General features: G+C 42.0%; 1 protein-coding gene across 9 annotated transcripts; it reads right to left on the bottom strand.

Annotated features, from left to right (window-relative positions):
• Positions 1-25,942, bottom strand: cspg5a (chondroitin sulfate proteoglycan 5a). Of its 9 annotated transcripts, none has more exons than XM_081716308.1 (7): positions 25,451-25,942; positions 18,031-18,913; positions 7,444-7,632; positions 5,703-5,859; positions 4,390-4,411; positions 3,632-3,688; positions 611-806 (listed from the first exon to the last, which is right to left on the bottom strand). In XM_081716308.1, the coding sequence occupies exons 1-6, from the start codon at positions 25,545-25,547 to the stop codon at positions 3,657-3,659; spliced, it is 1,380 nt and encodes a 459-aa protein (XP_081572434.1). In that variant the 5' UTR covers positions 25,548-25,942; the 3' UTR covers positions 611-806; positions 3,632-3,656. The 9 variants fall into 9 exon arrangements, with proteins under 9 accessions (XP_026861184.3, XP_026861188.3, XP_026861182.3 ...); XM_027005386.3 differs by having other exon boundaries at positions 5,781-5,859; XM_081716327.1 differs by having other exon boundaries at positions 5,781-5,856.
• Between the last annotated feature and the right edge of the window lie 716 nt (positions 25,943-26,658).

Raw genomic sequence — 26,658 nt, 5'->3', positions numbered from 1 at the left:
TTCATGTTAAAAAGGTTTATTTCAACAAGTGTGTGGTTTTTTCTCTTTGTAGTCTGTATTCCCAAAAAAGTACAAAATAAAAACAAGTACATCAAAGGATTAGAAATCACATCAATGAAAACAAAGACACACTGTGTTTTTCTTTATATCAATCCAACTGTTTTGTCATATATTTATACATACTCACTGAATTAGTTAGACAAACATCAATACCTCTCAGTAGCTTATCTTTTCATGACAATGTTTTATACTTTAAACCCCATATATGTTATTCTTTTTTTTCTTTTTTACAAAATACACCAACGCATGCCATAAATCATTTAGGCAGGGGAAGGTGTGTGTGTGTGTGTGTGTGTGTCTGTGTCTGTGTATGTGTTTATGTTTATGTTTATGTTTATGTTTATGTTTATGTTTATGTTTATGTTTAGAAAAGGGTGATCTCAAGGGCAGGACAACACGGGCAAATAGACCAGAGGGGGAAAGGATGGAAGGTGGAGTCTGGTTGGGTGTGAGGGCTCAGGAGAGGGGCTCACAAACTTTCTAGTGTGCAGTGATGGTGCTGGTGACGCAGTTGTGTGTGGTGTGCTGGGTGGAGGTGGAGCTGTGTCACTTTATTTTTTAATCTTTTTATTTTTCTACATCATGTTGTTCTGCAGGGAGTTTACCTCCGAGGAATTCTCCTCGCCCACCATCTTGTGGTTCTCATGTTTGGGGGTGAGAGAGTTCTGGATGTTTAGGGTCTCGTCCTCCTTGGGCGGGGGGGCCTTCACGGGCTCCTCCAGCTTATTCTGGGCAGTGGGGTCATCCTGAAGAACAACATCTCCATTAGATCCAGTACACCCCCCATACCCGAACCACAAGCAGCCCTACCACGTCCCATCTTCCCACCCAATGAGGTCCAATGAGGCGGGTCAGGTTGGAGCCACTCCATGTAAGCAATCTGGAAAACACTTCCTTCCCATCTTAACCACCCCAAAAGTGGTCCAGTCGCACTGTCCTTTTACTTGCCGACTTCACTCATTTCTCCATGTAAAATATTATTTTTTATTAAATATTTTGTAAATTGCACAAATAACAAAAACATGTTAACAAGATGGTGTACCCACCCAATTATACCTGACATCCATGTTTGCATTAGTAAATAAATTGTTTATAGATCTAAACACAAACACATTTTAACATTTATATATAAAACAGTAGACTCTGTAACTATCACATTTATAAACTGAGTCACAGAATGTGATTGTATTGCAAGAAAGGATCTTGCATATTAGCTTATAAATGGCACCAATGTAACGATGTCTTGTTAGCCTCGAGGGGGGGGGGGGGGCGGGGGGTCTGGCTCTAGTGAGCAGAGCAGGACTGATGGCTGGATGAGAAGGATATTCCCTGGCAAGCAGACCCACCCCTCCAACATGCACACATGCAAACCCCCAGCATTCATAAAGCCCCGTTTCCCTAACCCTTTGAGGACCAACACGGCAGTATGTTCAGTCTGCCATAAAACAGAGTTTCATTTATAATATAACAGTGGCATCCAGTTCTAATGGTCCAGTTCTATTCTACAGAATAGAGCTACACTGTGAATTCTGAAACCACACAATGCCTGGCTCAAAGGGTTAATACTTGTCTCCAGCACTGAGACCGAAGCGAGTGAATGAGGTCCTCTGCAATGCCAAGCAGTGAACTCTCTCTCTCTGTGGAATAACCATCATACAGGGCCTCATCATAGCAATAAAGCAATGTCTTTCTCTTCCCATGATCTGCAGCAAGGATGAATTCACTTCCTTCACTGAAGAATCTAAAATTCAGTCTGTTTAAAAGTTTGGAACGGGCACTGGGTGTGTTCACTCTGTAAGTGGTAAGGAACACTGGAGAACCCAGCCCCTGCCGAGGGCCTTAACGGCTCTTTCTCCTGCACCCCACAGGAGCTGGAGGTCAACCCATCCACTTTGTGTGTTTCATGTGATTCTCTGTTCTAAGACCGAGTGTCAGTGTTCATGTGGGCTAAGGTACAAGTGTGGGGAGGAGATTTACCCACTCATCGATGGCTTATATAGTGATCTCCGGCGGGTGGAACTAGAAAAAGGTTTTTTTTTTTTCCTTTGAGGTTAAATGGGGTACAGAGCACTGGTTTGGGGAGGTTGGGCTCATGCGTTAAGGGAGTAACAGCGATAGTGAATGTGGCGATTTTGGGGTAAGGGGCAGGTCTTTGAACCCTTCCTTCCCTGAGAGTGAAGCACTAACTTCATTTTAATGTGATTTTGTAAAGTTGCACTCAGGCAAGTGTGTATGTGCACATTGACATCTATTCTTTGATGCAGGTGGTGAACACATCTAGCACCAGTGATCCGGTGAGGTCTCAAAACACTTTGAGACATGAGCATCTGCATCCTGGATCCTGGATGTGACTGAGCCAGTACAGGAGAATTGAAAGGCAGATGGGGCAGTGTTCACACAGCAATACCTCAAACAGGTTCATACCCAGGAATACACTAATAGCACAGAGTTGCTATCCTAGTACCACAAAGTTCAAATTATACACTAAAAATGACAGCAAGCGTGTGGGGATTTGAAAATGTCTAAGTTCTGGTTGAGTTATTTAATGTGGAGGAAACACCCAGTGGACACAATGCCCAATGGGACACCATGCCCAGTAGACACCACACCTAGTGGGACACTGCTGCACTCTGCTTTCATTCTATTTCAAGAAGTACTGCAGCTATTTGTATATTTATTATTATTTTAAAAAAACATGATCTGTTTTTGGTCAATCTAGAAAGCTTTTGTATGGTTGTAAGGGGATAAGAGTGGGGAAAGACTTGGCAGGTACATCTAGTTTGTCTTAAGATGCAGTGTGGTGCATGCAGTGGTCTAAGCACCATGAAAGCCTCAAAGAATATTTGTCTGCTGTTTAATTTTTTGCCAGTCTATTTATTATAATCAGTATTATATATTTTAAAAATCTGAAAGGGAACTATAAGTGTTCGTATGTGTGTGAGGAAGAGAAAGGGAAACAGAGAGAGTGAGCGTGTGAGCGTGTGTGTGTGTGTGTGTGTGTGTGTGTGTGTGTGTGTGTGTGTGTGTGTGTGTGTGTGTGTGTGTCTGTGTAGGACAAGTTTGGCTGCTTGCCAGCACTAAGCTCTTTGAGTCAAGCCCATATTGATCGTTGAGGCAGTAGCTCTTGTCTGTCATCTATACAGAGAAATCACAGCCACTTCTTGTCCCAAGAGATTCTTCTCGATTTGCTGCATGCATTTCATTTATGCGAGTGTTTTCTTTTCGGTGATAAGCTCCAGGCTTCCTGACTGGAGGAAGCTAATATTGATTACTCTGTCTCACAGTCTGAAGGTCAAAGAATGTGTAGAAGTACCAAAACAACCTTTATTTCTTATCCCCTGCTGGTTTGTAGTAGATAGATTATTTCACCGAGAGCTAACTGGAGTAGTGTGATTCAAATGATTTCCACATTTTAGCAGATTATAGATTGCCAGATTGGCTTTTTGTTCTGGTGTCACTAAATGATGGGACATTTGGACTCATCTCTATTGCAACGATAGGATGACTGACAGGATAAGTGCACAGTGAGAGGATAGCACCTGCTGCTGTGGGCAGGGTGTGGGACGCTTACCTCACAGACAGGCTCCTCTTTGGTTTTACACTCCCAGGTGTATCTGCTCATGGTTTTCTGAAGGGGGCAGAGTATTAAATACCTCAGAGATGCACACACCTCATTCAGAGAGGGAAAGGAGGAGGGAGACAGTTGGAGAGAGAGAGAGAGAGAGAGAGAGAGAGAGAGAGAGAGAGAGAGAGAGAGAGAGACAGACAGACAGACAGACAGACAAAAAAGAAGAGAGTAGAGACCAAGAAAGACAGATAGAGATGGATACAGAGAGAAAGACAAAGAGAGAAAAAGAATGACAGTGGGAAAGAGAGTTAGAGAGAGAAAGAAGGACAGAGAGGGAGGGAGACAGTGTGGAACAGAGAGATGTGAGGTTATACTAACTAGTGCCTTAGCTCTTATCCAACTGTAACTAATGTAAGGGATTTTCTTCAGTGTTCAGAAAGAAAACAGATCCATTTTAGTGGTTAGTATAGTTTTTGCTTGGTGCCAAGCTTCGGAAGCACAGCCCATCATTTTTATTAGTGATATGGAAAAGGGCAGCTAATAGTGAACAGATGAGCAGTTGTCACTGAAGTGGATTGGTAAAGGTCAAAGCTAGTTATGTGGGGATTAGTATTCAATGACTACACTAACCGACTCTTATTATGGTGCACTGTTTTGATGCTGTGGTTGTGCTTGGTGCGCTACCCTACTGGGAGTGAACCCTGAGGAAAACGTTACAGCAGTACAGAGTGAAGTCTAAGAAGAAAGAATCAACACTCAACTCGTCAGTGTGGCTGAAGTAAGCTGCAGTTGCGGGAGAGAGCAAAGATGTGTCTGGTTATCCCACAAAAAGAGAACGGCGTCCATGTTAGCTCTACTTCTATCCATGCTGCAGGCGTGTTAGCTTAGTGCTTGACCCCTATCACGCCACCTACTGGCAGCAGTGAGACGTTGCATCTCAGATGTTTATCCTGTTTTTATTTCCAAGTTCCATTCCTTTGACCAGTTCCATTAAAGTTCCATTTCTTTTGACCCAGAGATCATTTGAAGACCCCCCTCCATTCATCTGAACCAGGATAAACGAATGAAACGAAACATTATATATATATATATATATATATATATATATATATATATATATATATATATACACGCGCACGCACACGCGCACACACACACACACACACACACACACACACGCAGTGCAGCAGACAAGCAGCAGCAGTTCCCATGGCCACTAGGAGGCACATGTGAGCTTTTTAGCATGCAGTGATGCAGAGGAGAGTAAGAGAAGGAGAGCGGGGTGCTGTAGGGTGGGGTGGAGGTCCTCCTTTTCCCAAGTTTACACTGGTCTGCAGACAGTACATCTGTGGAAAGAGCTGGAGCTGTATGCTCTGGAGCATCAGAAAGAGTGACATCATCTGACATGTTTGGTTTACTGCAATTCAAAAGTAATGTCTGTGAGTGTGTGTGTGTCTGCATGCATATCAATGTGTTTGTGGACCTGTGGATATTTCAGGGTGTGTGTGCACATGTTATTGAGTTTGTCAGCCCGTGCATTGATTCTCAGAGGGTGTGTTTCAATAGGGTGCTTTTCTACTGCATTTCTCTAGCCCTGCTGGATATGTGAGACTGCAGAATGCGCACGCATGCATGCACGCACGCGTGCACACACGCACGCATACACACACACAAATAGGGGACAGATGAACAGTCAACAGGGAGATGACAGGAAGCCACTAACTCTGATCTGTTATTTGAGAACTGTATCAATTAGGGGTCCCTGCATGCAAACACAACGAATACGTGTGTATAGATCTATGTGTCTGCGTTTGCCTGTGTGTCTGTGGTAGCAGAAAGGCGAGGAAAGATTTTTCTCTCTTTAACCATGTTGCTATGGCAACAGCTGTTTCCTGGGAAACGACATACATGATGTCTGAGAGCAGACCTGTTTCGAGTGAGAAAATGCTTTGTGCTACACTTCCCCACACCATACCCTGTCCCCCCTCCTAGAAGGCTCCGCTCAGGCCCATGCAGGGGGGCAGGGGAGGGGAGAGGTGAAGAGAGAAAGAGAGAGAGACAAGAACCACGTTACCTGACAGATAATGTTATCATAGTAAGCCAAAGCACGAGCATGAGGGAGGCTAGGAGGCGTGTCGCACAGTTTCCTTACGTTTGGGTGGGAGCCCTCAGCGATGGTGGACAGGGAGAAATTATCATTGTGCTGCTCCGAAGAAGGCCGATACTTACTGCTGCGGAAGGGGAGCAGCAACAGAGGGAGAGAGGGAATGAGTGGAAGAGAGGTAGGTAGAGAATAGGAAAGAAGAGAAGAGAAAGGGACAAAAGGATGGAGAGAGAGAGAGTGAGAGGAAGAGAGAAAGCAGGCATTAGTGCATTTTCTGACCAAGTTTGGACACAGTCACTAAAAAAACTCATACCATCTGCGCTGCAGCAGAATGAGGGAGTGCCCCAATTTCACTCATGAGAACCACATGAACAATTACTGATTCTCTTACCACAGAATCAGCAAGGTGCGCAACAGGATGAATCTGATGAACGCAGCTGTACATTGATCACATGCACCAGGGCTTCCAAAGCTCAACCTGATATTGGGCCTTCACCCATCACCTCACTGAGCTCAACTCCCTTCTCTCACAGCATGGTGCTACCCTGTGGGTTTGACCACAGTGAGCAGCTCTAACAGTAGAGACAATGAGGGGAGCTTAGCTCAAAAGATTCCTGGCAGGAATACATGTGCTGCAGGGTGTTGGATAGGACATATTATGTGAATGTGTGTGTATATGTGTGTGCGTGTGTGTGTTACATGCAAGAGGCAGCTGATTTAAGGGTTGGGAGAACTACCATTTTTTCTCTTTGATTTTGATCTTTGTTTCTATGATGTAAGTGATTTCATTTCTTTTTAATTTTTTTCCCCCTTCATTTTATGCCACAGGTCTAAACTCTATAAGTTATCAGTGTGTCCCATTATGTGCATTTTCTCCTAACTTATAACTCTATAATTTCCATTTATGCCTATTTCTCTCTGTAATGTCCACACTTTATCAGGATGTTGTCAGTCGTAACTCATCTGGTGACAGCCAGTACATAGAACAGATGAAGGAGTGGGTGTCTGGTATATCATACACTTCAATTACAGCTTTTCTCCTTTTCTCTGCTCTTGTCTTCTTCATCTTCCTGTCCTCATCTCCCTCTCTCCTCTGTTTCAGTTATTTTGCACACCTCACCCTTGCCAACCTTTCTGTTCTGGGACACGCTGTCTCTCTGGTAATCATCTGTCCATCCATTCGTCTCTCCTCTGCTCTTGCAGCCGCCAGGATCGTCTTTCCCTTTGCTTTGTGACCCTTAAAAGAGTGACTGTTTAAATGCAGTCCCTGGTCCCCCCCCCCCCAGGTCTCCCAGCAGTAAGTGGGTCACTCCGCCCACCGCCACCACACTGGCCTACTTTCAGCTGGATCTGCTGTGTGTGACATCATCCCAATGGAGTGGTGTATTAGCATCGTATGCTAAGCATTAGCATGTGTCCACCTCCAGCCACCACACACACACACACACACACACACACACACACACACACACTCTTTACTAAAACCTGCTTTTTATTACAGCCCAAAATTCTTCCCAAGCTTTATTATAGCTTGTTTGCCCATATTTTTCCGCTTTTCCCTCATATTTGTAACATAACCTTCTGCCACCAGCAGTTCTAATAAGACGAGCTTAATTAGCTTCCTCTATTTATTTGTCCACCTGGAAATATACTGCCCCCACCAGCACACAAACACATGCATGCACCCACACCCACACACACACACCCACACCTGCGCTTGCGCAGCTTGTTGTTCTCGGTCTTGAGCACGTGCAGCTTCTTGGCGAAGCAGACGATGATCATGAAGAGCAGGAGGACGGTGAGGGCGGAGGCACCCACGGCGATGCACAACACTTGGAACTCAGTGATGACAGACTCACAGCGCGCACCTTTGTGCCAGACGTAGTCCTGAATGTTGCACCTGCGAGAGTGGTGGGAGGAAAGGACAGGTTAATGTCAAGTACAAGACATGTCAGTGTGCGCTAGCCAGCGGCTGCCTTGTGTCTGTAACATGCTCTGCCTATCGGGGGTGGGATGGCTGATTCCATTGGAGGGGTACTGTCCGACCAGGCAGCATTGTCACCTGGCAAGTGAGACCAGGCCAAGAAGGAAAAGCAGAAGAAGAAGAAGGGAGGGCTGAAAGACAAAAGGTAAAAAGCTGAATTTAGCCATCTGCCTCAATCCTGTGACATTGCAGATGGCATAAATGACTGTAAACCCCAGAAGGAAACATAATTTTGTTTCCTCCTCTCATCGTGGTGAACTGCACTTCACCCCAAGCCTTCTCAGACCCAGGAGAGATGCTGCAGTGTCCTTCAAAGTACTAGTTTAGTCCTCGTTTACCAGCTAAAACAGCACCTTAATTTTACACTTGCTCTCTGCTTCTCCCATGCAATATTTATAATGTGCTGTCTTTAGCATTTACTTGGGTCAGGATATGTGACTCACCCATGCTTCTCACTTACCTCATAATACTGGATTGAGGAAAGTACTTTTGGACTAATTCCAGAATTCTGAAAACACTGTTTTAATAGGGAAAACAAACTGTTTTTGACCAAAATTTAAGAACATTTTGTGTTTTAAACAACTCAATATTACTTGCTTGTAGGATGTCTAAGCCAAAAAAGGCTTGAGAATACACAAGTCTGTATCTGGGCTTTGTCAAGATGAAAAAAGAAAAGCACTGAAGCACTGGCATTCTCTTTATATAAGACACACTCTCAACCCCTCTCCTCCATTTTCAGCCAGTGACAGTACAAGAGAGAGAGAGATAGAGCGAGAAAGAAAGAAACAAATCAGAACCACATCAGAGGAGCAGATGCTTCTGTCAGCTGGGGATATGGAGTCTGTAATTCTGGATACGCAAAAGTTTAACTAGCATGAAGAACAACTCTGAATCACATGCTTGTTCTGGGGCTCAGAGGCTGGTTACATGCATCAGAGGAATGTGCATGGGTGTAATCTACAGCCAGAAACTGGAAGCTCAGAAGAGAGCAGTGAGGTGGATGTAGAGGTTTTTGCACAGTTTTGGTCTCCGAATAGGCTTATTGTTTACAGCCTCAGTTAGTGCACATCATATATACATGGATATCTAAATGCACACATTCTATAAACTGCAGCATCAGTTAGAAAAATGTACAATTACACTGATGCATCTAACATAAAATTAAAATTGCTGCCATCCAGTGTGTGTTTTAGTCTTTTTCGTCTTTCCACCTTCAGTGACTCATCATAAGGCATTAAAAAGTATGCACATGCATGCACACACACACACACATACATATGCAGATTAATCTGAATATCTATAATGAAAGAAGGTGAGACCAGTCTGTCTTCAGTTTCAGAAGGCACAGGGAGGGATAGCTAGTGTAGCTTCTTTTTAGCTTGTGTGTGTGTGTGTGTGTGTGTGTGTGTGTGTGTGTGTGTGTGTGTGTGTATGTGTGTGTGTGTGTGTGTGTGTGTGTGTGTGTGTGTTACAGGCACTGGCACAACGCCATGGAGGACATTCACTCCTAGGATAGAGTGAGCAAAGGAGACAGAGGGTCAGAGAGAGAGAGTGAGACTAGTGACAGGCCTGCTGATGAGGGTACATTCAAATGTGTGTTTCCAAAGTGAGCTCCACTGCAGTCTCCCAATGCCTCTCTATCTCTATTGATCTGCCCTCACCTCCTCCTAGCACCTTTACAGCCTCACTGCTCCCACATGCACAGGATGGAATATTCCACACCAGTCCTCACTCCACATTCTCAGATCCTGCTTCCCACTTGTCTAGAATAACTAAATAACCTAATCTTTCTTTAATTCTTTCTTATTTTTTTTCCTTTCAGCTGCCTCAGTAGAGTTGCAACTCACTGGAGCTCAGCAGAATATTTGGATCGGACACCGATTCCTTTATTTTTCCAAGTAATCCATTGGAATCAGATGAGTGCTTTCAGCAAACTGTGTGAACCGAAGTGACTTGGATTAGAAGTCTTAAATCAGCCACTGAGATGCTGGGTATTGAAGGCTGCCCAGTCTGTTGAAAGGTTACCCGTAATCCCCTCCTCCTACCCCAGAGTCCAGTTTGAGTCCTGTTCGGTTAAGAGCATTAACTGTTCTAATGTTATGCCCTAGATTTCACCCATCCAAATTCACACTATCCAATTTCACCACTCCAAATAAAGGAGTATATATTCCATTCAGTGCACTACCAGGACTGATGCTCGTGGCTCCATGCCAAACCTGGGCTATATACAGGTTTACAGAGACTGTAGCATGATTTGGAACCTGGCTACCATGGCTACTAGGGAGTGGGACAGATCAGAGCAGAATTTATCACTACAAGTTATCTTTTCTCAGACCATACTCTGCTTGTCATGACGGTTGAGCTACCTGGGAGCCAGTAACTACCCGCTGATCTGTGGAGACCCATCTGCCACTGTGAGGCTGCATCTGACACTGCAATTGCAGCAGTGCAGCCTATAAAACTTCCAATAGGCACAACTCACACAACTCAACCTGTTGGACAACTCGGTGCTAGTACTGAAGCAAAATCAAGCAAAGGAGGGAAAACAAAAAAATATATATATAGTGCTTAGGACAGATGGTAAACCTGAACACCATCTGGTTGATACGATGCAGCCTCACCTGTGTTTTTAGTAGAACTTTTGGTCATTGGAATTGGCAGAGTGGCTTGAAGTGGACTAATGCACACATGCACATGTGCACACACAAACACATGCATACACATGCACACACACACACACACAGTTTTGTTTCTGCTCTGGCAATCAGCACTGAGTCTGACTCATTCCCTCTTGTTTTTCTCTCTAAATGCCGTGCTTTTTACTTTTATATTTCCAGACTGAGGCTTTAGTTTTCCAACATTTTTCCACATCTTTGCAGGCGATCTACCTATCATTCGGAAAGACTCAAAACAGCATTTACCTCATGTCTACATGAATTGAGCACTACCTTTCTGCTGCTGTTGTTGAAAGACAAGAGAAAAACGACCCATACAAACACCACAGCTGCATCTGTATGCTAAACAAGCCCAGATCTTTCAGCTGGTCTGTGTAGACATGATTTAGTCCCACCATCTGCTGAATGTCCATCTGCAGAAACCTTTACGATGCAACAGAATAAAATGAGATTGATATCAAGATTCATAAACTTAAGCATTTTTTCACAGCACCTTATGGTGGTGCTCTGAAAGTATTCCTATACCAATATTACGTATAAGTAAACACTCCTACACTCAGATCAGTGCATTGCTGAAAAATCTCATTAGATCCTCAGAAAATTCATATATACTGTAGATGGTATGTTTTGATCTAGATTAAGAAGGATGATTGAACTACACTGAAAAGACAGGAAACTAGCTATTTTTTAGCTATTTTCTCAGGAAGCATTTCAGAAATTCACAGACACATCAAGCACTGGAAGCAATCCATAAGAGATGTGACATCCAAGCACACATACACACACGTACAGGAAATGGTGGAACTGAGCCAAAAGAGGAGAGGGTAAGATGTCTTGATAGGGTAAAACCGACTACTGATGCAGCCAGAGAGAACTGCAGCAGGGCAGAATATTCTATCATATCTGGGGCTCAAAGTCATATACAGTGCATATGGAAGCTTTTCAGACCCTTCCAAGTTTCAAGATATTTTTCCAGACCCATCTTAAAATGGATTAATCACATCAAACTACACACAATACTTCTCAATGACAAAGCATATATATATATATTGTTTAGGTTTTTTGAGACACCTTTCTGTTGGTTGTTTCTCCCAACCTTCTTGGTAAAACCGTTCAAGCTCAGCCAGGTTGTCCTGAACTTGTTCAGGTCTGGCCTGTATATGAGCCACTCCAGGACTTTTTCAGAGTTGTCCTGATTCCACTCCTTTGAGGTTGCCAATGTGGCTTGGGTCGTTGTCTCATTGAAATGTAAACCTTCGTCCAAGCCTGAGATCTTGGCCACTCTTGAAAAGGTTTTCACTCAGGATTGCATCCATCTTTCCCTCTATCCTGACTAGTCTCCTAGACCCTGTTCCTGATCACAGCATGTCACTGCCATCATTGTGTTTTACTGTAGAGACAGTATTAATGAGGTGATGCTCAGTGCCTGGTTTCCTCCATATATGCTTCTGGGAGCTATGGCTATTTTAATTAAATTTAATCAGACCAAATGGTTTTGCTTTGTATGTTCTTAGAATTGTTCAGGTACCTTATAGCAAACTAAACTATTGCTCTGATAATAAAACAAAGAAACTCTGGATCTCACTTATACTGACCATCTGTATGTTGGTTACCAGTTTGACACAAGGCGCTTTATCCCAGAAAACTCAATTTGGATGGGCAGCCAGATCAAGGAAGACTGTTGATGGTCTCAAACTTCTTCCATTTCAAAATAATGGAGGCTACCATGCTCTTGGGCTCCATCAATGTTACATAAATACTCTTATATCCTTGTGCAGATCTGTGCCTTGACACAATCCTGCCTCATAGGTCTATAGACAATTCAACTACAAGGTCTTCACAAAGGGCCTAAATATTTATATAAATGTGATATTTCATTGATTAATTCATCTTCTAAACTGCCTAATCCAATTCAGGGTTGTGGGCAGCCAGATGCTATCTTGACAGCAAGATAGCTGCCAATAGAGCAAGACTGCTATATTTCAATCTTTTATTTTAAATAAATGTACACAACATTCCAAAAAACAATTTTAGCATTGTCACTGTGGGAAACTGTGTGTAGATTGATGAGAAAAAATGTTGAATTGTTGAAACTGAAACATATCAAAATATGAAAAACATGAAAGGGTCCAAAAACTTTCAATATGCACTGTACATGTAGAATGTAATACTGAGGTATAACTTTTATTTCCACCTTCAGAGTTACTCATTTTAAGCCACTGACAAGCATTTACACACATACGCACACACACACGCGCACACACACACACACACACACACACACACACACACACACACACACATCGAATCACCAGTGCACTACAAACATCTAGGACACAAAGAGGCAGACCAGCTCCAGCAGAAACAAACGGAAGCTCTTTGCAACATACATCACCCTTAGGGGGTCAGGTCACAATTAGGGTCACTGCACACATTAGGGATTAAAAGGGGTGAGAGACAGATTTATCTCTATAGGAATCCTATTATGGGTTGCAGGGAAGAAAAGAGGATGGGCTCAGGGTCATGACCTTGACCTCTGCATTGGGATGGTTAGTAGGAGGTGCAGAGCAGTATCCACTGCAGTTGATTAACTGCTCCACACCATCACAAAAGGGCAGTAGCAGGGGAGTGTGGGATGCAATGAGAATGTGGATGGGGTTCTAAGTTTTAAAGTACATATGGACGTCATACTTTTTAATTAACTAGCTAGTTACTTGGAGCTTGCAAGAAGCTGACGTTACCTGTACTAGCTAGCTACTTGTTTTCGATCTTTGAAGTTGTTAGTTAGCTAGCTCACTACGAAACTTTCAATGATCTGGCTTACACTGACAAAACGTAGATAAAACTAGCTCACTACTTAGCTACAGGTTGAGGTCGGTATTGTGATACCCATCTTTAAGTTTCAGGCGATGAACGGGGTCTGAAAAGCATCCATCTGCACTGTATATGGCTTTAAGCCCCAGATATGATAGAATATTCTGCCCTGCTGCAATTGTAGTGTTTTTTTTGTTTTTTTTACCCTATCAAGACAGCTTACCCTCACCCTTTTGGCTCAGTTCAAAGGTTTGACAAACCTTATGGAGTGAAATGTGCACAGCAAACTAGCTACATGTCCAGGGTCATGTCAAATATGAACGTTAACCATGCCCGTTGCTCCGTTGCCATTGTTCTTCAAAATACCTGCAGAACTGATCCAGTTTAGGCTGTACCTAGGGTAGAATATTGGCTGATGTACAGAAATTTTAGAGGCAGTTTAGCAGTTTAACCAATCAAAATTGTTACATAATAGTCCATGACTTTAGGAATTGGACTGTTTTATGACCTTGTTTTGCTTGTGCGAGATTTACATTAGAAAGAGGTAATGACACTGTTTGGGGTTCACAGTATTTCAGAACAATAAACCAAACTCTTCTTATTCAATCATGGTGAGGTAAATAAAATTTTCCATTCTATGCCAGCTTTAAACACAAGTATCACTGTACCCTTTATCAAAGCACAGATAACAAAGGAATCACTAGACATCAGAAAGTTGTTTAGATTATTTTATTATATTTTGAACAGTTTGTAGTGAGAGATAACTCAGACTCAAAAAGTTTACAGTGCGTTGAGAGCTGCTGAATAAGAGCTGGAATCAGACAACATGAAACTGAAGTCAAGACAAAACAAACACACACACACACACAAACACTGTAACCGAGTAGCTGATGAAAAATAATTATATTTGCGATTACCACTGTTATCTCGTTATATTGGTTAGGCTGATGCAGAATGAACAACTGACCTATTCATGCTCTGCATTCTTGCATATTTATTGTTGCTAGGTTGTACAGAACGCTGCTTTAATTAATTAAAGAAGACTGATAAAAAATCCCATTTAACACGACTAAGTTTCTGTCTTAACTTAGTTAACCTAGTTAACTAGTTAAGTTACATTCAGAGTTTGTTACTAATTTTTAGCGTAGGCTACGTTTTCGTTCAAGTTTGATAGTTGAGCTGGTCTGCTACAATGACCAGCTGAATTGTCTTATTCTTACTATATTATCGGAAGTGTATTGTCTTTACATATAAAATATGATTTGAAATCAATAACACTCTAAATGTAAATATATAAACCGCAGCTGAGTTGTATTAGTATCTCATTAGGTTAAACTGGATTGTAAAACAGTAACACTGCAGCTAGCTACCCTTAGTTATTTACTGGCATGGTCAGGTTTATATTTGTGTTTAATGGGATTTTGTTTTATGGGACTTTGTTGTTCATTCTATACCATATGCCAATGACAAAACCGTAGTGATCGAAATACAGGTTACTTTTCACTAGCTATTCAATTGTCCATTCCTTTTCTGTGCCCACCGGAAACAACACTTCGGTTGTGGTCTTTTCTGAATTTGCACCGCGTTTCCGAAATGTAGCGCGCGTTGTTATTTTGAATAAAGTGTTTTCTGAATTTGGATTTTGTGTAGTTGCAGCGCGATTGGTCTTCCTGGCCACCGTACGTGGGTCAATGGCTAGAACCAACCCAATACACTTAACGGCTGCGTTAACCCCCCCCCAAAAAAAAGAAAAAAACTAATGCTGCCGATGAAAAACGACAGTTTGCGACATGGAGGCACCAATTACCGGCCTTGCATGCCTTTCTGCTCCAGTATCATTCCCAGCTAATTAGCTGACACTTTTGAAATCGTCAAATCTACTTGACAGCCTAGTAAATGTCGGTAACCTTGTCAAGTTGTTCCTGACCGTGCCAATGAGCAGCGCGTCAGGCTGAAAAGGAACTTTTCTTGCTTGTGTCGATTGAAAACCTGCATGAAAAACACTGAGTCAGTAGAGACTGTCTGACATTGCAGTACTGAAAAAACTGGCCATTCACCGTATACACCGTTTTAAAAGAGTAGTTCATTTGATGCCGTGCCCGGTAGGGGGGCCGTCTTGCACTTCATTACGGTAGGACGTACAAGTTCTGTAGTTTGATAAATAGATAAATATACTTTGATACACACACGTATATATTACTGATGTACAGTAGACCCATATATGTGTGTGTGTAATAAAACTCTACTGATATAAAAATGGCAAATGTCCATTACATCAGCACAACCACCATGCTCAAATGGTTGGGTAAAATAAAATAGAAATAAGGTGTGATGCTTTAAAGTATTACTTATCTAATACAGTTACGCACAAAAGTAGCAGTTGAGATGTCACCAACTATGCCTAACAGAAAAGATGATGTGCTGGTATATGAGGTGCAAATTCAGTAGTAGTTAAATAAACCCAGCTGATAGTGTTTATCAGTTCAGTCCTCAGGGACTATCAGGTGCTCCATACTTATGCTTTATCCCATCTTTAAACACTTGAATCAAGCCTGTAAAATCTCTGAATACCTTGGACAGGTGTGCTAGGAGCCAGTTTGGTGCAAAAATGCAGATTTTCTCTTCAGTCTTGAGATTAGTACAGTGATTAGTTTATATATTTAAAAATAATTAAGTCTCTTGTTATAATGCAAATATATTTTCATTAATTGTTTTAAATATGTTGTGTGACATCACTATGCAAATTTGACAAGCCAACCCAAAATATTTTAACTGAACTGCAGTATTTACCAAATATGTTCTTAGTAGTTTTGGCTGGATTTCCCAAAGGAAGCATTCTTCCAGGGCTGTCCACTGTCAATGTCAGTTATCTGAAATCAATCACACAAACCTCAATCAGAATGATATATCTAATTTGTCAGCATAGTTTATACTTTGTTTAGTTATAGTATTGTGGTAAGTTTTGTCAGTGAATGGTTCAATCAGCATTCTGAAGAATAAAAGTGTCTTCTTTAGAAGTGTTTTCATATTCACAAGACTTCATTTGTACAGCTGTTTGGAGAATGTTCATTTGTTCCATTCTGTTGTGTATTCTTTTGCTATCCTTATTATAGCCAAATGGTTTGCATAGTTTAGCAATTGTATAACTTGGTTTATAGTAGTGTGTTGTATAACTTTAGATTGTTTTATTTATTTTACTATTGTAGCTTTCTCTTCTCATCTGGTTCAATAGCTTATGTTACCGTGTTAAAATGTAGCATCGCAGAAACTATTCATTTTTCACTCAACACAAGGATGTCATAAGGAATGACAATAGCGATTTAAGGACCACCCATATTATATTACAGAAGAAATTTTGGGAAAATAAATAGTCAATTTTCTGGACTTCAGAATGGTATTAATAGGATACACATTGTACGTGTACATGAGCAAGATTAAACTAATTGCATCAAAAACAGGTGTAGATTTCCTGGGTTTTTAAATAGCTAGCCAGTCAACTTAGATAGATAGCATTTTGAAAGCTAGCTAGCTTTAGCTAAGCTGTCACTACTTTGCACAAGAAATCTAGCATTTTTCAAAGACAAAATGTTGCAGTGCATAATTACTCATTTTTATTAAAATAATGCAGTCAATAAGACAATAACTATCTAAATATAATAAATGGATTGTAAGTTACTTACCTTTCAATAGCTGATTCCTTTTCCCTTAGGACTTTGGCATCTTCTGAGCAATGTGTGGTGGAGAATTCAAGGAGAGGAAACCCCATTGGTATGAAGAAATGATAGACTCCTCTTCAGACTCAATGACTAAACTCAGCAATATTGTTGGGTTTTTGGGTAAATGACAAAACTAGGAAAGTTTTCTTGTATGTGTACCTTTTGTGGGACTAACTAAACATTTTTTCAAATTCTTTGTTATTTTTTGGCTTTGGTTATGTACCTTTAATATGCCCCATCTAAGTAAGTATTATGTATTTCCTAAAGCTTTGGACCTCAGACAGCCAATATAAAAACTATCAATTAATTTATATTTTTTTTATCTTTTTTTAACTCTAATATTTATTTATATTTTTATCCTAGATGGATATTTAAGAATTAGATTACATAATTTTTTGAAGGAGTTCAGGTTGCATACTCTCTACTTTCCAGAAAATAATGTCTAAATCACTTGAGAAGTGTGACATATGCAACATGTCATCCAGGCTACATCTGGAGGAGGCAATCTGTCCTACCAATCCTTCATATTAACCTAATCCTCACCCTCACATTCATCCACTCATAGCCCAGTTTATGCATTTTCCTCCCTCTGGCCTTTCTACTGGAGCAGCTATTAGACTCCAATGGACTTTAATGGAGAATTCCCTCCCTAAGCTTCATCAGTGATGTGTGGAACTTAAGGAGTTGTTATTTGATCAAATTTGCATGATCATTTCTCTTGGAAAATAGATGGACTGTGTTTGTGTTATGTTAGAGCTATAAAAACAAAACAAACCTGTGAATATAGTCTGCAGCCCAGTGTGCAAGTGAATCACATGCTTTGGACTGACTGCAAAGCTCAAATCGATCTGGCAGTGAGAGAAAGTTTCCCAAAAAAGTTTCCTACAGGAAAGCATTTGGTGATTAATTATGTACATGGTGATGTGGGACTTGTCCTTGTGCAAGTCTACATAACCACATGTAGCATAAAAACATCCCTCTGAGTAATACTTTTTCTTGCCCTACTAACACACAAGCATTTATCTTCTCAGTTCCCTTAGCTCCTGTGGGAGGTTCTCTCTCTGTGTTTCAGAGTGAATGTGTCATAAAGTACCCTCCTAAACGCTTACCTGCAGAAAACTCCAGTGCCCTCTAGCACATAGCACTGGCCTCCGTTGAAGCAATAGCTGGGCACTGCGTCACACTGTGACCTACAGGTGCCGTTACTGCGTATGAAGTCATGCTGACAGTCTCCATGAGGGGTGGCAGGTGGGCCTTCATCCCCGTCAGGCACGGTGGGGCTGGGGAAGCGTGGGACGAAGGGCCTGGGTGGAGGGGTGGTGGTGAGCTTCTTTTCATACGTGTCAGCGGTGGCACTGTACTCATCCAAGGTGGGGGAGACAGCATTGTCATGTGTGAGGTACGGATTGAGGTAGTTGTAGCCATTGGGCATGGTCCAGACAGTGGGCTCATGTCCCTGAAGCTCGTGGGCGGATGGGGATGGCGGGACTAGCTTCCTGCCATGGGAACCGGTGAAGTCCACGGTCAGGACTTCAGCAGGGTGGGATGGAGAAGCAGCAGGGGTGGGCGTGGTTAGGGACTCCTGACGGTCCAGGTTGTACACAGTTTTCTCTTGTTCTGCTTGCACACCTTTCCATGGCGATTCGACAGTTGCGTGCTCTGACTCTTCCTCTTCCTCGATGTCCTCCTCGGCTGTCTGATGTGGCAGCAGGTGGTCTGTCTCAGCAGAGTCAAGACTGATCGTTATTTGTCCCTGATCTGGAGTGGCCTTTTCAGGGGCAGTAGTGACCATTTGAAGGTCCTCTCCTGGCAGGCCGCTGCCTGGTTCTTCCTGTCGGGGCTTCCGTCCAGAACGGGGGAAGAGGTACATGGTGCCAGTCGATTTTGTGACCTTGGATATTTCCGCCAGCTTCGCATTCTCATCCTCTACTGGCAGGGAGGTCCCGTTTCTAGCAGTCACCATCTTGGTTGAATTCCCCATCACTGAGTTAGCTGCAGAGAAAGAGCAGGTCAAAGTTAATATTGTTTAAAATACTGAAATAAAATAAAACCTTTTTTATATGTAGTTATTAAAATCACACTATTACTTTACATACACACGTTACAATTATATGAGTAATGTCAGCACAAAGTATAGGACTGAAACATTGTATTAAAGGAACACTGCACCCCAGCATGCTGATGTTGTGGTCCAGGTGTAGTTATGAGATAATTCTAACTCCTCTCTGTTAGCCTTCCTAACTGCTAGTGACACCAACATTTCTAGATGAAGTGATTCTTTAAAGTCAGTTGCTTCGAATTAAGTTAGCCTCCCTATTTATTTCATAGGCTTCTTTTGCAAGGCCCTGGATTAAAAATGACAATTTTACTAATGCATGCAGATGGTGAGAATATATAATTAGGAATTAGACAAGAGGAGTGATGTGTGATCATGATTATATATGGATTTTACAGACCTTTTCCTTCCATCCACCAGAGCCCCTAAAGTGTGTCTAACCTGATTTTTTTTAGATAGGAGGCAGTGTAGGATGTAGTGTCAGTTTGAAGTGTATGTTCACGCAAGCTGGGGTGGGTACAGGGTTTTTGCAAAATGACAGCTACAAGGCGAGAGTCATGGTGTAGAAGACAGACTACTGCATGTATTTAGGCAGAGCTCACCATGTCTGCAACAGTGAGCATTCACATTAAACTGAAAGGGAAGTGTGTTTGGCATTACTCAGGTGTTTCTTTTTCTGTAGTAAAATTCAATTAGGTCTTTTCCTAGGTCAGATTCTGGATTATCTGAATCACAAACTAGGATTTCATGAAATCTCGGGTTCAATATGTATGCTTGTATGGATGACAGCTTTGCATAGTGCATAAAACTCATATGCACGTATGCATAGTGCATAAAATATAGTGCAAAAATATGCACAGTCTCTCATATTAAAACTAAGAGTTATGCATGCTTATTTTTGGAATAACTAATCCTTCTCAGAAGACGACTTAACGTGGGCTAATTCATCCTCCAGCCATGCACTGTCCTCTCCTGCAAAAGACATCATCTAAGACTTCACCTCCAGATATCCTGAGATATGCAAAGAGAGCCATTTGTGTGGCATCTCCTCTCTCAGTGACTAGCACTATCAGCCACTGCCTCATTTTCAGCCAGTGCCTTTCCCAGCTGCCTCCTGCTTCTAGTCATTCGACAGCACCTACAACCATGAGGGCCTTCAGTTCCTTGCTGGCTGGGAGTTTGTTTCAAGAATGTGTCCATCTGGTTTTCACTCCTTCCAAATTAGAGGCAGATAAACAAAGTAGAAGGAGATTCACCAAGACCTTATGTGTGACAGTGGAGACTGTCCTCTCCATTTCCAGATGAACCATTCCCAAAAATGGGCAGACAGGCCTAGTCTTGGTTTTATTAGCACTGAGCCACTGACACACTATTTCACTGACACATCTGATTAAATGTCATATCTGATACAAGCCTGTTATAAGATGAGTAGAATGTGTTTTGATGTACTATAGAGCACTAGGGAAATGGTTATGAGGGTTGGTTAGTCTACACTTACTCCAGCTGTATCAGGAATAAACATGCATGCACTCAGACGCACAAATCACAAAGAGTCGAGTCATTTATTTTTGAAGGTTTACACCAGACACAAGATGCTGCTCAACTGCAGCTCAAAATTTAAAAATTCCCTTTCAGTTAAAAATGTTCATTTTCATAGAATGTGCTGTCAAACTAATTAGACTCGTGAAAAACATTTGGCAACAGACTCATTGGAAACAAGCTGCAAGAAACATGAGAAGACGTAAGAAAAAAAAAACAAAAACCGAGCTTCAGCTGTTTACTGCCATTATGTGTTGAGCTGCACTGAAGGGGTGGCTGGAATCCTGACATTACATTCATTATAGAGACAACACTCAAATCTGACCACTGCTCATGCATCTTAAACTGAAATAACAGCTAATGTTTGAGAACCAGACTGATAGACCACAGACCATTATAATATGAGAAAGCAAGTATCACTATGTTGTTTTCAGGAAACTGAACGTCCAGTGAAGAACGTGCTGCAACTGTTGTGATAAATACGCATTAAATACGCAAAAGTGCTTTCGACCATTTGCACACTAAATGATGATTTACTTCAAGTGGTCGTGATCATGTTTTAAAATTCCACTTTGTGTGAAAAGCTAGCAAGCCAGAGACAGGAAACTGAGCTGTGGCTAAAGAGTGTTAACTTAATTATGACAAGTATTTAATGCGCAATCACTGTTCATCATCAGCAAATATGTGTTATAGATGCTTGGGCTCAAAGCCAGCAAAGAGCATCATTTCTGAAGCCGCAAGCAAAAGGTAGAGGTTACCTTTATGGGACCTGGTGGTGCCAAGCCAAAGACAAGAAAAACAAGTTTTAAATGGACTAAACCATCAAATGTAAAGTGACATACTGAATAAACATGTAAAGCAGTCGAGAGTTCAACTGGTTTCAGAGTTAAACTGGTTTCAGATGAGTACAGTTAAGAGTTAACTGACTTGACCATTTGGTAAAATGGACAGATTCAGCCTGGATTTTGTCAGGCAAGGCATGCTCTTGGGTCTGCCACTGCATGGTGTAACTGTGTGGCTTCTACACAGGAGTGAAAAACACAAAGGGCCAAAAATAGGGGGGCCCTGTTGCGGTGCCCTTAGAGAAAACCCAGACAACTCCTTGGGCATTCCAATTTTCTTGGATGCTCAAATGATTGTTATGTAATACATGGGCATCCCCCTTTTTCCAGGCACCCAAGTAGATGGGAAGAAAAGGGTAAGACAGGTGCGACAGGAGCCACGGTGGGGTTCAGAACTGGAAACTGGCCTGGAGTGCAGGTGGTCTGGGGGCTGGAGGCACTTGGGGCTGCTGGCGTGAGGAGAGCCAGGTTGCGTAAAGCTGCTTGGGGCGGTGCCAGTCTCACAGAGTCTGGCTCAGTGGAGGGCAATGACAAACAGGGACAGCTCTATCATTCCTGTCACACGACACACTCCAGCCTGGAGAAAGACAGGGTAGCCATCTCAGTCTCATAAGGCTCATGGTGCACACGGTTCAGGGGTGGTTCTGCTTCTCACAGTAAGGGAACAGGAAAGGCATCATCACTGAACAAACTCTCACAGTGCCCATCTGAAGCCCATTTCAACTTGCACTGTGCACTGTTGATCCGACTGAAGTGAAAGAGGAGTTGCTGCCAAAGGGCTTATTTTATAGCATGAGGGCTTCTTCTTCTATTCAGACTCTGGCCGTGTGCCATGGCACTGAAATAGCTTCACTCAGTATATGCTGATTAGTTTAAATAACCAATCAATATATACTAAGAACTGTCAGCATGCGTACTCTCAGTGTGGTGGTAATGTCATCCACAACCATGCCCGCTCTATATAACAACACAACACTAACACTACTGCTACCAGCAGCCTGAATGGAACTGGTGGGCTATGTACAAACATTAGAGTAACTCATCCAGAGTCAGTAGTCTAGAGGGGTTCAGCAGCTCTGTCTGCATTTGTCACTGGAATCCCAACGACAGTCAGCAAAAAATAACTGCTTCAGCAGAAAAGGAAATATAAAAAAATACAAAACATAAGAAGCCAAGTGAATTGATAGAATTACTATGTAATATTCACAGCATATGTGAGAAGCTGTTGGCGGGCTGGGATAAAATAGAGTGGGATTCTCTGCTCAACTGAATATACACAAGGGATGAATTAGGGGGAGCTCTATTCCTCAGTACCGTCAATGCGATAATGACCCGCAGCCATTAGTTAAGGATAACGAGGAGAAAGAAGGCTGGCAGCTGTTTCCCTGCCACTCAGGCTGGTAGAAGCAGGGTATTTTTGCCCGGATAAAGGATCAAGGATAAAGGATCAAGGATCAAAAGACTACTAGCTGTACCCATAACCACAGGGCTGCCTTTCTCTCCACTTCCGTATCAGTGCTAGGGCATGAAAGATATTGAGTAAAAATGGAATTTTCCAACATAATACAAAAGGTATCATGCATTTATGCTTTTATGTAGAAAAGCTGCATCCACCCACATGTTGCATTTCTCCATAAAAAAAACATGCATAAATGTATTAGGGCCTGATTTGCTGTACTGTTGGAATAGGTGGTATAAATAGTAAGAAACAACGAGGAGAGGACAGTGCAGAGGCTGAAGGGACAAAGACCTTCACAGTGTAAACAGTCTCAGTTTAAATTTAGGCTAAACGACTCAATTTACCATTCGTGGTTTGACCATGAGAAGATATATATAATTGTAATTTGTCATTTTATTGTGGTGTATAATTCAAATTTTTAGAAATGCACTATGTACTTTCTATTTATTGTCTAGTTTATGGATAATATAAAATGTTTACATCATGACAGTGGTGCAGTGGTGTTCTCAACTTATTGGTGCAGTGTGAAAAACATTTATTTATTATTTTTTGCTAAAAACTATATGTCTGGCATTTAATACGAATATTTCCATTTGAGGCCACAGTTCATGGTTCGGTGTTTCATTGTACTCACAAAACATGAAAGTGTGAGATTTGCAAAATGTGTGGATGGTTCTGAGAAATGGGTTTATGCATTTTGAAGCAGGAACATTGTTTCCTGAAACACTACAACAGATCCCAGTAGTAAAGGATATGGGAACCAATGTATGCATGCGTTAGGATCCGTGTGTGTTTGTAGTGTAATAACTGTGTGTAATGTAGTCTAAGAGTTGTGTGTACCCGTGTGTTTAGTCTACAGTAAGAGCTGTGTCTGTGTGTATATAAATGCTGTTTGTTTAGTGTCCAAGGTATGTGTATGGGTATACATATGTGTGTGCTGCTCTCTGTAGTCAGCTCCTCGCCCTCATCCCACAACTCAACAGGTGCTGGGGTGGCAGAGATGTGTTGCCATGGGAACCGGCTCACAGAAAGACGTGTGCAAAGACAAGAAGAAGCACAGCACAGCACAGAGACACAAACTCCTTCCGAACACACACAAACACACAAACATAGGAATAAAACTCTCATGAAAACAAGAATTCAAATCACAAATATAGATTAAAGGAAACACAGTCAAGTTCAACATCTTACTGTTGCAGCACAGTTCACTCCAATATGTGCCATTGTGGTCCAAGCAAGGCTTTTCCAAATGCAACTAAAGCTTGCACTCAGTGACACCAGCTGCACACAGAATACTTAGGTTCCAAACCGGCCCTGCAGAAGGACTTTCAGCAGACCAAATAATAATCAAGTACCTTACTGATGTGCCGAAATTAGACAGAGCGGCCCTAGTGATGTATTTGAAAAATGTTAGTATGTAAATCTTCATATTTTCTAGTGATATATTTATTATATTCTAGTGAGAGACCTATTACAAAGACAATTCTCATTTTTGTTCATAAAATAAACATACTCCCGTCAAGGCTCATATATGTCGTATATGTCCTTTAACATTAAACAAGCGACGATTAAACAAGCGACGGCGCACGGGCGGTTGGCGAGGGTGCGAGAGCTGAACTGAGGTTCATTGACAGCAGAAAAGAATACAAAAAAAAAGCATTAAAAAGTATGACTCATTTAAAATGTCTTTGTAGATCTTAGTTGCACAATTTTGACCTAAAAAGCATCACGCTTTTCACTTGTAGACGTGTCTGTGTCCTGTTGCTGGGCGTTGAAGTGCAGAAATTGAGCATCCAATCGGTTGGACAATATATTACCTTCCTACCGACAGTAACGACGCTCCACCGCTATTTGATACGGATTGGGGGAAAAGATCGTTACGTACCGACCAAAGACTCGATGAGATCATCTCTAATGCACGACGCTCGGTCAGAATGTAAAACTTCAACATTTTTAAAGGATTCTTTTGATGTGCATGGTGTCAGACATTTATCACACAATCCCGGTGGTTTTGTGGCAAAGACATTTCTACCAATCTTTTATCAGATATAATCTGTTCTTGTGCGTAAAATCGACTAGTGGAATGGAACGTTTGGAGTGGACCGACAATGAACAAGATTTTCTCGGTAAAGACGAGCATGAATTATTCAGTAAAGCGCTCCAGCGTCCGTAATCCCGCCATTGTGTGCCTCCATCATTGCCATAGTGACCGCAGCTGCTTTACTGGCAATCACAGCTCAGCAGCCTCTCGCGCCTTACTATCGTTAGCTATGCAGAGACACAAACTGTAGACAGCTATGCTCACCAGAATACAAAGTGTATTCTAGTGAAAAACGATACAAAAACACATACTGATCCAATGTAATTGAGATGTTATGTCTAAAATATAGTTTTTATTGAATCATCTCATATTTTACTTTTCTACTAATGAATACGAGATTTTTCCCAAATCTGTCACCCCTGGATCCCTTTAACCTATATTTCACGGTTTAGTGCCAAAACAGACAGTGTCAGCAGCATTACTACTGACCGACAATCCTATTTTGAAGCGCTGATGCGTAACCTTCGTGTGGAACATATTGCACATCTGGAATGTCAGTTAGATTGCTGTTTTAAAAAAATCTAGTTCTTACCACGTGCAAACAACGATACCAAGAGCAATACCAAAAGGACCGGCATCACAGACAGTCTCCAGCATCTCGAACAAAGACCCATTTCGAATATGCTCATTCTTGCATGTAACGACAGCTAAGAAAAAAAAACTATCCCTTTAAATTTCGATGCGAATATAACTCCTAACGGCGTTTTCTCCAGTCTGTGTTATATTATATATCCTCTGAGCATCTTCATTTCTTCTTAGAGAGATTTCTTCCGCCGCGTTTGTGGACTTCCTCCTCCTAATTACAGTGTAATGGAATTTGGTCCCTTATGGTGCCATTGCCACTGAAAAACAGCCGCACAATAGTCCTCGCGCAAACACCGACGTACGCCCCTCTGAACATATGACAGCGCGCGCACGGACACGCCGGTAGCACTAAATTTAATTGGAACCCAGCACACACCTTGGAAACAGTGTGAATCGCTCCTAGAACCGGGATGCGATTCTTCCTAAACTCGCAGCCCGGATAGGGGAAAATGATTTCTGCTCCCACCAACTCCCCACCCCCTCTTCAACAAAACCCCTCCCCGAGCTGCTCTTACCCTTTTAATAAATATTCAACTCAGCCGAGGGAAATACAGCCTTATTATGTGCACCTATATTACACATATTAAAAAAACGAAGTTCCTGTTGCATGTTCTCGAGCATCAAAATAATGTTTATATGAAAATAAAATGCAGGATGAGATTGCATTTAATTCCACAACAAAAACCGTTAACATTCAAGGCTCGCTGAGCAAAGTTAACTCTAAATGGTTAAAATGGTTTGGCTAAACGCGGGCCAGGGCGCGGTGATTTACCATCTATTAAAATGACCCTTCATTAGAAACGAGAATAAAGTGACAAAACATGTTCACTTATAGTTACAACATAGTGCAGGTTGTTAACAGGCGGACGGTGTAAAACAAGCAGAATCGGACAATAAAGAAGGGGCGGCGCGAGAGGCGTGAGACCCACTCATCTGGATGCGGCGATGAATGCACGAGGGCCAGAGGTGTCGGTGGGGGTCGGCGGCATTCTTCCACAGAGGACCATTGTAAGAGAAAAAGCCGCAACAGGCGGTTTACCAGCGTCTTTTGTTGGTGGACGAGCGTGCGTAAGCGCGTCTGTGTGCGGCTTTACGCTAAATCGAAACAACATGAAATAAATAGGAACTGTACTAAGCATAAAGACTAAAGGCTGT

Source organism: Electrophorus electricus, chromosome 1, assembly GCF_041902795.1.
Source record: "Electrophorus electricus isolate QZ-2024a chromosome 1, ASM4190279v1, whole genome shotgun sequence".
Lineage (NCBI taxonomy): Eukaryota > Metazoa > Chordata > Actinopteri > Gymnotiformes > Gymnotidae > Electrophorus > Electrophorus electricus.
The sequence above is the reverse complement of the archived record's forward strand: the minus strand, read 5'-3'. Positions and strand labels throughout refer to the sequence as shown.

Bases quoted from the DNA above. Each gene is read 5' to 3' on its own strand.
- cspg5a (XM_027005381.3), bottom strand. From the start codon at position 25,547: ATGAGCATATTCGAAATGGGTCTTTGTTCGAGATGCTGGAGACTGTCT. The intron at 18,914-25,450 runs GTAAGAACTAGA...CTTTCTCTGCAG, and splicing joins GGTATCGTTGTTTGCACGTG to CTAACTCAGTGATGGGGAAT. The intron at 807-5,702 runs GTAACGTGGTTC...GTTGTTCTTCAG, and splicing joins ATGATAACATTATCTGTCAG to GATGACCCCACTGCCCAGAA.